Source organism: Coffea eugenioides, chromosome 4 (assembly GCF_003713205.1).
Source record: "Coffea eugenioides isolate CCC68of chromosome 4, Ceug_1.0, whole genome shotgun sequence".
NCBI lineage: Eukaryota > Viridiplantae > Streptophyta > Magnoliopsida > Gentianales > Rubiaceae > Coffea > Coffea eugenioides.
The window spans coordinates 14,902,888-14,918,150 of NC_040038.1; the positions used below are offsets into that span (position 1 = coordinate 14,902,888).

Consider the following 15,263-nt stretch of genomic DNA (forward strand, 5'->3'; position numbering starts at 1 on the left):
CCTAAGAAATCAATTTAACTTGGGCATTTATGATTGGCTGGTCCAAATAGTTTACTGTGAATAAATCAATTAATCGACTTCAATTTAAATGAACATTACAAATTTGATTTGATTTAATAGCCCATACAATATTGGCTCAATTCATCAGTCCAAAACATAATACACTTCTTTAATTTATTTTAATTTAATTTTATCAAGATTTATTTAATTTATTTAATTTTGATTAAATAAATTAAATAAATTTTCTTTGTCTACAGGAAGATAGGAGCCATATGATTTTTACATGTTAGTCGTATCTTCGACAACTTGATTTAACAAGTCATTTTTTTACAGCAAATAATAATTGAAGTAACAATAGACTCATCGTACAACTTGGTTTACTATAATACGACCAATAAATATCACGGCTATAAGCTATCTTTGTTATAGTAAATAGTGCTTGACGTTACAATAAACACAAATCGGCAGTTAGTTTAGTATAAATGTTACTACTATGAGCTATTGTTGCCTCGTAGCACCATTCTAAGGGTGGAAAATCACATTACTGTTATGTAGAGCGAAGTTCTGTAATACCATAGGAGAAAATTGTCACTCTACCAGAACTGTAAATATTTCCTACATAGTAGTATTGTAGCCTTGTAGCATCAATTTCCTATATTTTTTGGCTCTCCCTGCCAAATTAAACTGATTGACTTTCTTCTTTCCTCTTTCTTTCTTTTGCCTGTGTTGGTTTGATTAAACTACGGGTACCGATCAATTTTTAAGACGTTCAAACTCCTTGAATGTCATTCTTTAGTTCACGTGCTATTTCGTATTTAGTTCCTCAGATGACAATTGTTTGGGCAAAGACAATTTACTGGACAAAAGGCTCTCCCATTCCTGGGAGAATGGGCTGATAAGATGATGAACAACATATGGAAAAAAAAAAATGTAAGCAGATCAAGTGACTTGATTTCCCTTAAATTTTGTTTCAACTTCTGTTTTCATTTTTTGTTATACCTTTTGTTGAACGAATACATTTTAGTTTTACAAAAACACGAAAAGTTTAGTTAACCATTGCACTTTAATTATGGATGGAAGTTTGTTGGCAAATGAGATATCTGAAGGATCATAAAGATGCAAAACTTTGCCTTATTAAGATGGATACTTTTCCAACTTTCCACAGCATGAGAGACACAAGAAAAGAAGATTGATTAATTTATGTAGAAATCAAAACAATGACAGAATTTTTTTTTTATATATAATTTTCGAATAGAGATGAAGAATAGTCATTAATGTCTTCCACATGCATCAGAAAGTATCCTGCTCATGATCAATGCTTTTCAACAGAAGAGGCCCTTCAGATGAAGGTCATATGCCATTAACAAGCTAAACCATAGTGATTGCCAATCAAAGCGGAAGCTGTTCTGATGTTTCAGCAAAATCTCTAGTGTTCATAGACATAAAACACAGACAATGGGGCAGGAAAAAGTAAATGCTCAGAAACACAATTACACCGAGATCAGCCTCTTCACCGACTGCTGGTCGACGAGGACTTACCAAGTATATCTGGCTAGCACACCATAATGAGTACAGGACTGCTATTGTCAAGATTAATCTTGCAGACAGATTAGACCTGGTTTTTAGAGATCTCGAGGACTTCACTCTGCAAGATTAATGAAGATTTCACTAACTTCCTGCAACCGAATAGAGCTAACAATAATTCAGTAGTAGCTCTAGGGCTTACCTGTTAATATATATAAAACCTCCAATCAAGCAAATACAAAGGAAGCTAATCACAACAACTGCATCTGGGGTGATTGGTGCTCTGCCTTTCCACCAACCTGTGCTCAGTATCCAAGTATACATTTTAGACTGCCCGTTTTCCTATTTATAGAGAAGCAACAAAGACAAAAAGGTTATGGATTATTCCATTAGCAAAATGTACAGAAGAATGGGATAAGTAGTACTAAAGAAGATGAACTTGCATGATGAACAATGAAAAACAAAAGATGCAAGACTTAAGGAAAGTTTATGGCCACATCTACGAGTTGAAATTCAACCACCACCTGAATCTGATGTGGTAATGACTCTCAAATCTAGCCTATTTCGTCTGCTAATCAGTCTCCTAATCTAACCTGTCAGGGATCCTAATAAAATAACAAATCTTTCAAACCAATGGGATTCTTCTAAATTAGATACAGTAAGCAAAGAAATAATCTGAATACTGATCAATAATGCACAGTCCAATCTGAATTTCTTTGCCATTTCACTTGTTGGATTTTCGAAAGGTTGAGGTTGCAATACAGATGAGGAATCTGAGTTACAATATACACTAACACTTTAAGGTGACTAGAAGCAAATAGGGATAAATTACTCAGTGAATATATATATGATTTAACACGTTTACACTCCAAAACCAAAGCATGCCCACTAGCAAAAACATTTGTTTAGCTTTAGGATCCAATTGAGCTGTACAAGGCAAAACATTAGTTAAAACAAATTAGAAGCTTGGTCACTGATTCCGCTAATATACACAAGAAACAAAAGGAGTCTCTACAAAGAATTTGCTGGTATCAAAGCCAGATGCTAGACAAATCAAAATCTGCTGAATAATTGACAACAATAGATAACTATGTGCAAAAGAAGATCTAAGTTCAAAATCCTAACTGAAGCTCCAGAGTTGAGCAAAATTCCATACTTCAGATTAAAATCAAAATTCTAAAAGTTTTAACAACAGTATTCATATTTCATTTTGCAATTTCTATTTCTACAAACTGGTGAATTCAATAATTGTAAAGGATGCATGATGCAATTCAATTGTAAAGAATAGTGATAACTTTCTACCGCGTAGCTTGATGAACTATTCCATTCAACATAAAATTTAGATTAGAGAAAAAAAGACAATATTCTCCAAACAGGATATGCAAAGTGGACATTTTCTCCAATCCAAAAATAAGATGTCTTTCTCAAGAGAAATTTGTGTTGTAGAAAGGGCTTATACCACTATTGCATGCACTCTTGAATGGATATATACAGAAATCAGTATGCAAAGAGGCATTGACAATTAGCAGTGCCATCTAATAATCCAACCTTTTCTCCTTGTACAAAGTCCATGAACAAAGTCCTTATTGATCTTACAGTAACTTGAGGGAGTTTTTCTTTTCCCCCGAGGGGGAAAGCAACGCTAGGGGGGTAACGTTCCGATCTTGTAGCTATGATCTTATTGTTCTTCTTGTTCTTATAAGCTACTCTTCTTCTCATACTTTCTATAGTATTCCTTCTGGTCTTTATAGAGCTCTAAGAGTTCTTGTGTAGTTCTTATTTAGACCTTCTTTAAGTATGCTAATATGGGGCTCCTGCCCTTACTGAGCTGATTAAAGGATCTGCTGCAAGGATGAGGTACACATATCTTAGAGTGCACAGCTAGAAAATTCTAACGAGTCATCTAGGTGTATTAAATAAAATTCCCATGGCTCCAGAAGGAAAACGATGCAGCAAGCCATCCACTGTTAAAGGTTTCCACGCAGTCATATCTAGATAACCAGATCACAGATTGATTAGCAAAAGTTTACTGTACTACCCAGACAAACACACATTCCTTTTTTAGCTGGTTTTACAGTCCCAGGTGGTTATGATAACAGGAGAAGGGTGAAGGCATGGCAGTTCTACCCAAAAGGGCATCTTTTACTGCATTGGCTGTTTCAGATTCGTTAGCACTGATGTTTTCAATTACTGCAGTGCTTCTACTGTTTATAATCAGAGACAAAGCCTTTCTTTTCTTATTCAGTTAATTTCATGAGAAAAATGAAGCCATCTCCTAGATTGTCAGCAAAGCCATGAATATTGCCTAAAAAATAATGCCAGTCTATTCATATATTGTAGACACGTAAACTTCAAAATCTAACAAATTAATAAGTGGAAGAATATATTGAACTTACAAAGATATGAAAATAATAACTTCAAGATATGCAAGTCAACTAACGTAAGGCAACTTCTATGAACATTCAGATAAATTTTTTTTTTTTACAGTAAGGCTGTTAAATTCCCCTGCTGCTACTTCAACTTGCTTTACTAGTCTGAATTATACAGGATGGATCGTTCAAAAAATTGATCAGTACAATCAAATTAAACAATTTTTGGAGGAAAAAAGTAAGAAATAATAGTAACAATTTGTTCCTCTCCACCCTTTAATTCTATTCCCTTTTCTTTTCATCAATGTTTTTGTGATTTTAAGCAAAACCTACAAGTTTTATTTTTTCTTGAAATCTGCAAAAACAGAAATGTCAAAAGGGTTCATTACTTCACACTAGCAATAAACATTTGGGGCTGTTTTAAACATATTTTTCCTCTTTTATAGGTATGCCACAGATATGGAGCCATCCTCGTAAGAAAATTCTGTTTTGGTCCATCATTATCACCTAGATTAACCTTGAAGCATGACGAGCATGTCCCTCTCTTGCAAAATGGACAAAATTATATATCATGAAATGAAAGAAATAAAAGATACACCACACAGCGTTTGATAGAGTGAGCGAAAAAAGAAGAAGAAGAAGAAGAAAGATAGACCACCCAAGATATTCACCAGCCAATACAAATATACTTCACTTAAAATTACCTCAAACAAGTGGTCTAAGAAAAAATGGGACAAAGAACCTGCTGACACCAAGTAGAAGCACTGCCATCTTGTAAGAGGTACCTGTGCACCAAAAAAACAGGACAATGAAGTTAGATATCGGCTTAAGAAATGATCTTCTCATGGCAAAGAAATGTAACATAAAGATCTATACACTAAGAATCAAACCTTAGGCAAGAATCAAGATACCAATTTAATACTAGAAAAGAAAATGCCAAAGTAATTAGTACCACGTTGCAAATGATATAATTAGGTTTAGCTGTACAAATATGGAGCTAAATTTTGTACTTCTCATAACAAGCAGCAGGAAACAGTTTTTGCTTTTAACTCCTCATGTACTCGTTCAGACCAACTCGCTATGGAAGGTCTGAAGTAAATAGCATTGATAGCTTTGTAATATTGATTCATAAATTTTTGTTGGATATTCAGTTTATAGCAACAGGGCACTACGTAAAAAATGTCATATTGGTCTCAATGCTTAATTTCTTACGGAAAATCAAACTTTATTTCGCTAACTTCAAATTATGGCAAATGCTTTCAATGAACAATGATATATGATGTGCTACCAGAGCAGCACAATCCATTCAAGTACTATTTTGATTAAAATGGTTACTCTGTTCTCCTTTCAGACCTTTCTGAGTTTGATCTTTATGCTTTCCAATAAAGTACAGCCAATTTACTCTCCCATATTTCCTTCATAAGCAAGATTGTGCGGTGAGTCTGACACAATTTAACTATATTGGATGTCAGTTAGTTAGATTGCCCGTTATGCAAATATTCTGAATCTCTTTCTCACGAAGCATTTCTGAAGCAAGACACAGCCAGCAGACCTGTTTGATCCTAAAAATTCATAGATCCATAGCATGCAGTCTTACAAATCATTACATTGCTTGTATGTCCATTTGGCAGGTAGTCACATCACAGAAAAAGGGTACTAAAAAACAGGCAATTCTTGGAAAACGTTACCAATTCAAAGCCAAAATTTGCATAGCACTTATTTCAACTCATCAGCTCATCATTATGGCCCCTGATCACATTTTTTCAACATAGTAATGGTTTCGCTAAAATTCGAAGCTTCTTTGTGCTCCCACAACACCTAAACTTTTCCACTTTTTCACCAAAAACTTAGGAGCCGTATGGTTCACCTTCGGGAATGGGTATCAAAGATCCAATTACTACCAGTACCTGTTGTACCTGTTTACGTCATTGCCCCCCACATGATCGGTCTAGAGTTGGACTTGTCTTCATTACATTATGACCTAAAACAATTTAAAACTGAAATCACAAGTTAGCAAATGAGAGAAGGCATACTTCAATATCTTCCTCTTGCATGGGAATCATTACAATAGCAGTTTACCAAACACGGGCATGGGTACCATTGATCTGGACGCCCATTTCTGGCCCCCTACTGGGAATTAAAGCGTTCATATCCTGATAATATAAAGTTCAATTTCCAATTCTTCCACAATCACCACACACGAATCATCAAAAACCAAAATTCACATATACACTGCATCAAGAAATGAAAATTGGAGGAAGTACTGGGTAACCGACCCCAGAAATGGAATCAAGAAGACCCCTACGGAGAAGAATTCTGGAAATCCAGCTGTACAAGACTGATAAAGGGAACCCCAGAAGGAGCGTGTAGTAAATGGGGTGATGGATGAATGATTCTGCAGCAGAGCCCACGGCCCGTCCCAGCCCGAGGGTGGAGGTGAGCCACTCCGAGAAGGAGCCCATATCCGGCCCGAAGAAAGCATTGATTGCATACACGAGGCAGTGATGCGGGCTGAAGCGCCCGTTGGATATGCTCATCAGGGCTTGACCCGCTCCAAGTGTGTACATCATGTGGGGGCCCGGACCCGGCATGGTTGTTTAGGTGAAGGTTTGGCTACTGTTTGGAGTTGTCAAAGAAGCAGACAATCAGAAACTCAGAAACTCAATTGCTTGGTTGGTTGACCAGAAGTGAAACAAAACAGGAGGAGAGAAAAAGAAGGTCAGAGTAGGAAAAAAGAACAGAAACCAAAGACAAAAGCAAAATAATGTAATACAGAACATAAAACAGACTGCTCTAACAAAAAAATTTCTGAACTGAGAGCAAAGCTATAAATATTGCATAAAATTAGATAGAGAAGAATTGTTACGGTAAGTATTTTAAATATTATTTTATTTACATTATAAATATATTTTTAATTATTTTTTATCTGTTCAATTATTCTTTTACTTCACATATATCATATCACAAAAAAAGTGTTATAATAATTATTTCAAATATTCAAATAATTTCCAATCCAAACACCCCTACTATGGTTAGTGACCAAAGGTTTTGACTCCGGTTCGTTCATTCATCCGAATAAGTTTTTGAGTTAAGAATCACGAATCAACTTGAATAAGTTTTTTGAGTTAAGAATCAAGAGTCAGTTGTTATTGGTCTGTGATGTTATAAATTATAATAGGTTAATTGAGAATCAATACATTATTACCGTTATTGTATTCACTTATTTTAATTTTTTTAAGTGGGAGGTTTTGGAAAATCACCTACTTATGATTTCTCTCATCTTAATATTCAACCTAGCCCTCTTTCTATAGTTGCATTTGCTTTGTTGAGGCAAAGTGCGCTGAAAATCATCAAACTTTTTGAAAGTTTAATTTTGCCCAATAAATTATTTTTTGCGTCAAATAGCCCACAAAACTCCTAAAATGGTTCATATAACCTATTCTGTTAACTTATGTAGGAGTATAATGGAACTATTCGAACTTGAATCAAGTTAAATATTTGAGTCATAGTTGTTAAACCTAGCCCAGTCCAACAGTTGAACCGGTCATATGACGCCTTCACTTCTTCCAAGAGCAAACCCAAAGGTATCCGCAGAATGCCTGTCCAACTCTCGCCAGGACTCGATACAAGTCAAATTTAAACTTAAAGGTACACAACCAATAATAAAAGTCAAAATGAAGAAAAGTCGCTTCCTTAATGGAACATTCAAATCTTACATCATAAGTAAAGCTGTTAATCGAACCGGGCAGCTCGCGAGCCGAGCTCGACCCGGCTCGATAAGGGCTCGACTCGGCTCGTTTACAGAGAGAAACGAGCCGAGCTCGAGTTCTAATCAATACTCGTTTAAAACACGAGCCGAGCAAGGCTCGGCTCGTAGAAGCTCGATAAGCTCGAAAGATAGGGGTATTTTCGTCATTTCAATGTGTTTGTGGTACTCTAACTAAGTCATCTCCCGTGTAGCCCTAATTCTTCCTTTCCTCTTTTGGTCCTTCGTTTTCCTGTCCCATAGCCGTCACCCCGCAGCCGCACCCCAATCCCCGCAGCTGCCATTCTCACCGCCAGGTGCCATCCACAGCCGCAGCGCAGCAGCAACGGCCAGGCGCTTCCTCTGATTTTTTTCAACTCTTTTTCCCTTCCACAGCCGCAGTTGCAGCCGCAGCCGCACCCACCGTCACTGACTCACCATACGGAGCACCCTCCATTCTCGCCACCGTCACTGCTCGTGAATTCGTGAGCAGCGCCGTACGGAGCCACCTCGGTAGAGCCAGGGGCCTCTACCATACCCCGATTCACTGCATTCTGGTAAGTAGTAACCATTTCTTCTCCAATTTTTGCAATTTCCTGTTCATAGATTGCAGACGTAATAATTAATTGGTTTTCCTGGTCTAGAAATTAACCCAGCAGTTCAGTTTTTTTTTTTTTTGGATTTATTGTTTTGGCCCTTTTCCCTTTCAAATGCAATTAAAGAGATCTCAGACACAGGAAGATTAATGCCAGCCTGAAAATAGATGATGACTTTGTACTTTTGAAGATTATGGTGTAATGTGATTCCCTTTTTTTTTTAATTAAACTTGGGAGGGCTGGGAAATTATTTTCCCATGACAGGGGAGGTAAACTCCTAACATTTTACTTGATTTATGCTGCTTAAAATATCAAAATTCAATTACTGATTATACGTCAAATGCAGCTCAAGATTCAATCTTTGTGGGCTGAAGATGAATTACTTGGGATGAATGAGTATGTTTTGTTACAAAATGAAAAACAAATTATTGATATTGGTAATCTTGGAGTCTATCTATTTCTTGCAAACTGATCCCATTTTGTGCCCAAACTTTAGAATTTGAATCTAAAGTTCTTGATAGTTTAGTTCTGAATCTAGGTTATCTTTCTATGCCCAAACTTGTTCCTTTCTTTTCCTCGCTCGATTTTCGTTTCAATACATTGTTCACTAACTATGCTTAGGGTGCATGGGCAGACCTCTGCAGTTATATTTTCAATACAATTTTTTGGTTGTATAATTTCAAAACAGAAACAAAATAAGAAAAAGAATGATTTGTTCTTTTCCTGATTCCTTTCCAACTGATGGCAGAGTGTAGTTGGGCTGCATGTTTTGCATTTTGCAGTGAAGATGATGGCTTCTGAAAACTCATTGAATTGCTCTTGGTAGTCCCCTGTGATCATATGAAGGAAATGCTACATATTTGTAATCTGATGTGGTTTGGACATTGTAATCCGAGTTTGGCCATTTTGGTTTGGAAATGTTGTTATCTAATCTGTTTTGGATATTTTGGTCACTGATATGTTGTAATCTGATGTGGTTTGGACATTGTAATCCGAGTTTGGACATTTTGTTTCTCCATTTGATGGTTTTTGGCTTGTATTGTCATTTGGCTCGAGCTTGTATTGTTGAATTTGATGGTTTGGACTTGTTGAATAATAGTGTGCCAGGGTCTGATATGGTGTCTCCCGTAAACGAGCTCGAGCTCAAAAAACTTGGCTCGAGTTTTTCGCGAGCTCGAGCTCGAGCTTCGAGCTCTACGAGCTCGGCTCGATTTCAAACTCGAGTTCGAGCCCGAGCTCGAGTTTTTTACCACCACATCGAGTCGAGCTTGAGCGCCTTGTGAAGCTCGAATTAGTAATCGAGCGAGCTCGAGCTAGCTCGATTAGGGGTTCGAGTCGAGCTCGATTGTCCTATGCTCGAGCTCGACTCGACTCGTTTAACAGCTCTAATCATAAGTCACCAAAAGTACATCAACTTTTCCCAAAATACAACCACTAGAAATCGACTAATCAATTACATTCCAAGATTTTAATAAAAAATAAATTAAGTCGGCTTCTTCAAAATTCTTTCCATTCCGAACTCCTGTTAAGGAAAACAAACTAATAAGGTGAGTTGACGCTCAGTGAGGCTAAGAAAACATGCAAATACATAGTTCAAGTAACAATAACATTTGTGCGAGAAATAAAACAAGGAAGTTCAAGTAACCCATACATAACATTAACACACTTAATAAGGATACAGGAGCTCTCAGGAGCTAGATTCCACTCGCTTTGCCAAGGCTCGATCAAATATCTCCACGGGATGACACTCTGTCAAAACCGGATAGGTATTAAATCCGTAGAACTCCACTCACTCTACAATTCCCGTTCACCGTTACACCCCCTATCCCGGCCCCGCACTTCTTTTATAAAAGGCACTACTCCACGAGTATGCCAAGCGAGATCTCTTAATAGATTAAGATTTTGATTATCTCATGGTTCACCGAGCTTCTCGACTAAATCCATGCTGGCTTGAGTCGCAAGGTCGGCCAATTGAGATTTGGGCGTCCCTCGATTTCCATTATAAGTCGATGAAGTTCACTCCAATCGACAAATACAATTATAAGCCGATGAGACTCACTCCAATCGGCATATTCAACCATAATTATAAATTCAACTATGAGCAATTCAATTATATAATCAATTAAAAGAGAACGAGTGCGATAAAGTACACACTCGACTCGACAATTGTAAATCACTTAATCAACAAGAAACAATTCACATAATTGGCAATTATTCATGCACTTGACACTCACCAATTCAAAATAAGTGAGTAAGTGCAAATAAAATCTTTAGTAGTCGGCTCTGAGATTCTCTTCAAGATCCTTTTGAGCACCTGAAAAAATAACAATTAACTATCACTCACAAATACTTACAAACCCCTTGCCAAACAAGGAAGAATATACACTTGCGTAATACTAAGACAATGTCTTAAAAGAGCTTTAATATCTCGAAAATCGAGATTCAAAAGTGAGGATTTAAAGTCACAAGAGAAATTTGCATCCTCCATGAAAATGAGTTTAAAATGGATGATCGATATCGAAAGACAATGAAAAGTTCTCAAAAACTCATTTCCCAAGAAATCATGAATTTTCAGCTTTGCGAGATAAACTTGGTAAAATCAGATCTTGAGTTTGGTACTACCAAAAATGGAAAAATTTATACCGTTGGAAACTAAATTCAAAATGCTAAAAGTTTCTAGAAGACACTTTTTCAAGATTCTAAATAGAAAGCATTCATTTTTCAGCTCAAAATTGCTGATTCAAGAAAGCAAGACAGAACCAGTCTTGGTTTTCGGCGATGTTTGGAAATTCGGTAAAATTCCCAGAAAATGAATCAGTCTCTGAAATTTATAAGACAGTAAGAGTCCCAAACAAAGTTTCAAACACAACAAATTGAACAAAATTTGGAGTTTTGAGCAACAAGATATAACAGTTTAAAGTCGGTTGATTTTCACGACCTGATCAGTGAATTTCCAGATTTGAAGAACAATATCTGGGGCATCATTTGGGTATCGAAATGGTATTGAAATTATGCCAATTTTGGTACACTTAAACCTCCATATATGGACTACCTCTCAATCAAAATTTAGATAAAAACTCGTACGGAAGGCAGTTAACAAAACGATCAAAGTTGGTGAAATGTTTCAAAGCTAATCTGCCATCCTACTTCTCTTTCTTTTTCAAAAATTTTGTCCAACGAAATCAGCCCCAATTCGCTCCATTTTTTGAACAAAGATTCCAAAAACATTTAATAAGCAATTGATGGTTAAATGACACTAAAATTTTTGAAATATAATATCCCAAAATAGATTTGACCATTCGGTCAGCAAGGAAGGGAAAAGTTTCCAATTTCCAGCTTTGTCGCATTTTCGAAATCAAACCATATCTAGCTCCATACAACTCCAAATTGAGAATGGTTTATGGCGTTGGAAACTAGGTTCAAAATTATACAATTTATTAGAAGACTTTGTTTTGAAAATCTTTTCACAAGTGGGACAAAATCGAGCCACAAGATGCAGCTTCCAGTTTCATTCGAACACATAGGCAAAGCATAATAGCTGACTTTGCTGATTCGCTACGGATCACTCAAAATGAACTAGCAGGGGATTTTTATACCGTTGGAAAGCTATGAATGTCTAGTTCTGAATGCCATAAATGCTACTCAATTTTGAATTTTGTACAAAGTGTTACGTTCGGACAAAGAAGCACTGTCCGAGTACCCTGCTATGTGTTTTCCAGATTTGAATCTTCACCAAAACTCAAGTTTTGCACAACCATTCAATACGATTTTTGAAAGGCACTATGTACACACAATATACAACATATATCCATCAATTTCACAGCCAACCAAGCATCAAAATTTCGAAATAAAACAGAGCAACATGGACAGAATTTTCGGCCAGCTTGCCTTCACAACTTTCCTTCGATTTCTCTCCACTTTCTAACCGAAATCATCTCATTCATCACATAAACAACCATAATCAAACATTAAAGCATCAAGTCAGCTACCTAAAGGCCTCATCAAGACAGCTAACCTATGATTTAATGCGAAATAAATGGTTTCCCAAAGTCCGCTAGCCTACAACGCGGTTAGGGTTTCAAACCCATGAAAATTAACTGCTAAACTTTGGAGAAATGGAAAGATTAAAGAGAGGAAGTGATTACCATTGGAACCCTAGATGAATATCAGATTTTTCCACCGAAAATTCTCCAAGAAAATCCACAAGATTGCTCCTTGCTCCTAGCTAGAGTGGTACTCCAAGTTGTGAGTGATTTGGTGGAGGATTTGTGAATGAAATGGAAGCTAGAAGATGAAGCTTCTTCCTTCCCTTTTCTTTTCTTGTGTTGGCCGAGAATGGAGAGAGAAATGAGAGAGTTGTGTGTTGTGGCTTGTCTTGGAAGATTGGAGGTAAAAGTAGCTAGAAAGATTTGCCAAAAAGTCAACTTTGAATAATTGTCGGAATAGGGTTTTGTACCACCAATCTCTCTCGGATTTGATACACTCATGCACTAATCCTCCAAGATATTTCCTTTAACACTATAATTATTCACACTTACTAGTCTAGTATTAAATTCTCAAATCTCCAATTAGTCGCGCGGTGCGACCTTCGAGAAACTTTCAACGCGCGCGTAGTAAAAGATTAATTTGAACTCACTCACCTCTAATCTCTCAATTAACTTTTCTTAATCTACTATTAATCATTCTTAATTCTCCAAGATTATTGTACTCTCGGACCGAATATCGCCTCAAAAAACGTATATTCACTATTCCTTACTAGTCAGGCCGCAGAAAAATTAAATTTGCTAACGGGACATTTTAAAAATAAAAGGCATTGTTCTATGTAAATGGATTTAAAATGATTGAAATAAATTATTCGGAGTAAACGGTTGAATAAATAATTAAATAAACCAGTAAAATAAGATAAAAATAAGTAAATTTTTCGGGTCCTCACAGGTCACCCCTGTGACCCGAGCATTAGACTGAACCGGGTCTCTAGTTTGATCGAACAAGCAATTGACCCAGACAAACCCAGTTGACCCGGTGGTTCAACCGAAAATCTGCCTGATTTTCAATTAACCCAGTTTACTTTTTTTTTTTTTAAATTATGGGTCATTGTTTTTTATAAACAAAATGTATATATGCTTTTGATAAGATTTGTACATTGAATCTTCATTTATATATATATATAAATATATAAATATATATATAGATTTTACCACTTGCTTAGTTTTTATTTGATAAATATATTTTTATAAACTTGTTTATTTTTTTATTATACAATTAATCCTTTTAACTTTTAAATTGACAATATTTGATTAGTTAGAAAATTACTTTGTTTTTAAATAAAAAATAAAATAATGAAAAATAATGCTATATTTTTTTAAACAAGCGATATAAATTTTTTTTTATTTGACTATATTATTTATTTATTTAAAAGTACGATAAAATAAAATTAAATCTTCTATTAATATCTTTATATTTATTATATATATTTCTAAGTATAATAATTAGTATCTTAGAGCACTTTATTATATATTTTTTGTATATTAAAATTACTATTTTATATTTATAAATATTAAATTAATCCTCACCGGTTCAACTAGTGACTCAATCCCTTTGTCGGATTCCTTATCGGGCCAGGTTTTAAAACTATGACTTGAGTTCGAAACCGAGCTCAAACTTGAGTTCAGACTCAATCAAATCAAATCCAATGGAGTTCAATTCGAGTTCAATCGAGTTTAATCAAGCCTAATTGAGTTTAAGTAATATAAATATATATTTTATATAATTTTGAACCAGGGACAAGATAGACATTTTACACTAATAAATAAAAATTAAATATGAGCACGTGTGTGAAACTTGATTGAGTTCGATTAAATTTGACGAGTTTTCGAACATCACATATTAAACTCGAATTCAAACTTGTCAAGCAATTCAAGTTGCTCTAACTCAAACTCAAGCTCAATGTGAGCTCGAGCTCAAATTTTAACTGAATAAGTTCGTGAGCTACTCGATTAGGGATGGCAATGAGTGGACAGGCATCAGCACTACAGGGGGAGTTATGGAGCAGGTACGGGAGCAGGGGGATTTTTCTGCCCCCCGTTTAAAAATGGGATGTAGGATGGGGAAGAATACTCCCACCCAATCTTCCGTTACTAATATAAAGCAAAAAAATTTTTGTATATAATTTTATACATATAATATATATATATATTTATCCTCTATATATATTTATATTTATATTTATATCATAATTTGTATGATACAAATGATTATTTTATTCTTTTCAGTTGACCTCAATTTTTATACATATTGTAATTTGTTTAAACAAATATGAGATTCGCAATTAAAAGTAGAGAAATGAATTTAAAAAGATCAATGTGATTTTTACCCTTGATTTCACATTGAATATTTAACTAAGAATCTAAAAGGTAATTTACAATGTGTGCGAGCATGCATGCGTGCGCGTGTGTATATGTAATGTCAAAATAAAAAAATAAAAAATAAAATTACACAACTGGGGAAACTCGCATGGATATGAGGTGGGATGGGCAAACAAAGCGAGGGACAAGACGAGATGAAAAAACCATTAGAACTTGGGCACATGAAAGTCGCGCCACTTCTTGAATGGACATTTCCGTCATCTCGCACCTTAGATCCTTAGGCTCTTGTCGATTATCCATTTCCGCCGGTAAAAGAAACCCATCACTATTAGATTTTATTTGCAAATTACAAAAAGGATAATTTTAGACACCTCCCTTGAGGTTTCTGAAAATTTCACTCAACTCCCATAATTACATCGAGGTCCCTTGGTGCTGTAAAATCACTACAATATCCTTTACTTACTAGTCATAATTTATTAAAAAAAAAAAAAAAACCTCTGCCACTGCTGACTACACCTTGTATTCTTCCTCAATCAACCAACGGCTCAACCATGGATAGCCCCTTGCATCTCTCTGTCACCCTCCTCTTCTCCTTCTTCCCATAATCCCTGATGCTACCAACTAAATCATCATATTTTCACACGACCAATTCCCTATTTCAATG

At 35.7% G+C, this 15,263-nt stretch overlaps 1 protein-coding gene across 2 annotated transcripts; it reads right to left on the reverse strand.

Annotated features, from left to right (window-relative positions):
• Positions 1 to 1,319: 1,319 nt before the first annotated feature.
• Positions 1,320 to 6,629, reverse strand: LOC113767341. 2 transcript variants are annotated; one of them, XR_003468008.1, is made up of 5 exons: positions 6,170 to 6,629; positions 5,801 to 5,874; positions 4,598 to 4,678; positions 1,727 to 1,866; positions 1,320 to 1,645 (listed from the first exon to the last, which is right to left on the reverse strand). XR_003468008.1 is itself a non-coding variant. In XM_027311403.1 (4 exons), exons 1-4 carry the CDS (start codon positions 6,482 to 6,484, stop codon positions 1,390 to 1,392), a joined length of 792 nt encoding a protein of 263 aa, XP_027167204.1. In that variant the 5' UTR covers positions 6,485 to 6,629; the 3' UTR covers positions 1,320 to 1,389. The 2 variants fall into 2 exon arrangements, 1 of the variants encoding a protein (XP_027167204.1); XM_027311403.1 differs by lacking the exon at positions 5,801 to 5,874.
• Between the last annotated feature and the right edge of the window lie 8,634 nt (positions 6,630 to 15,263).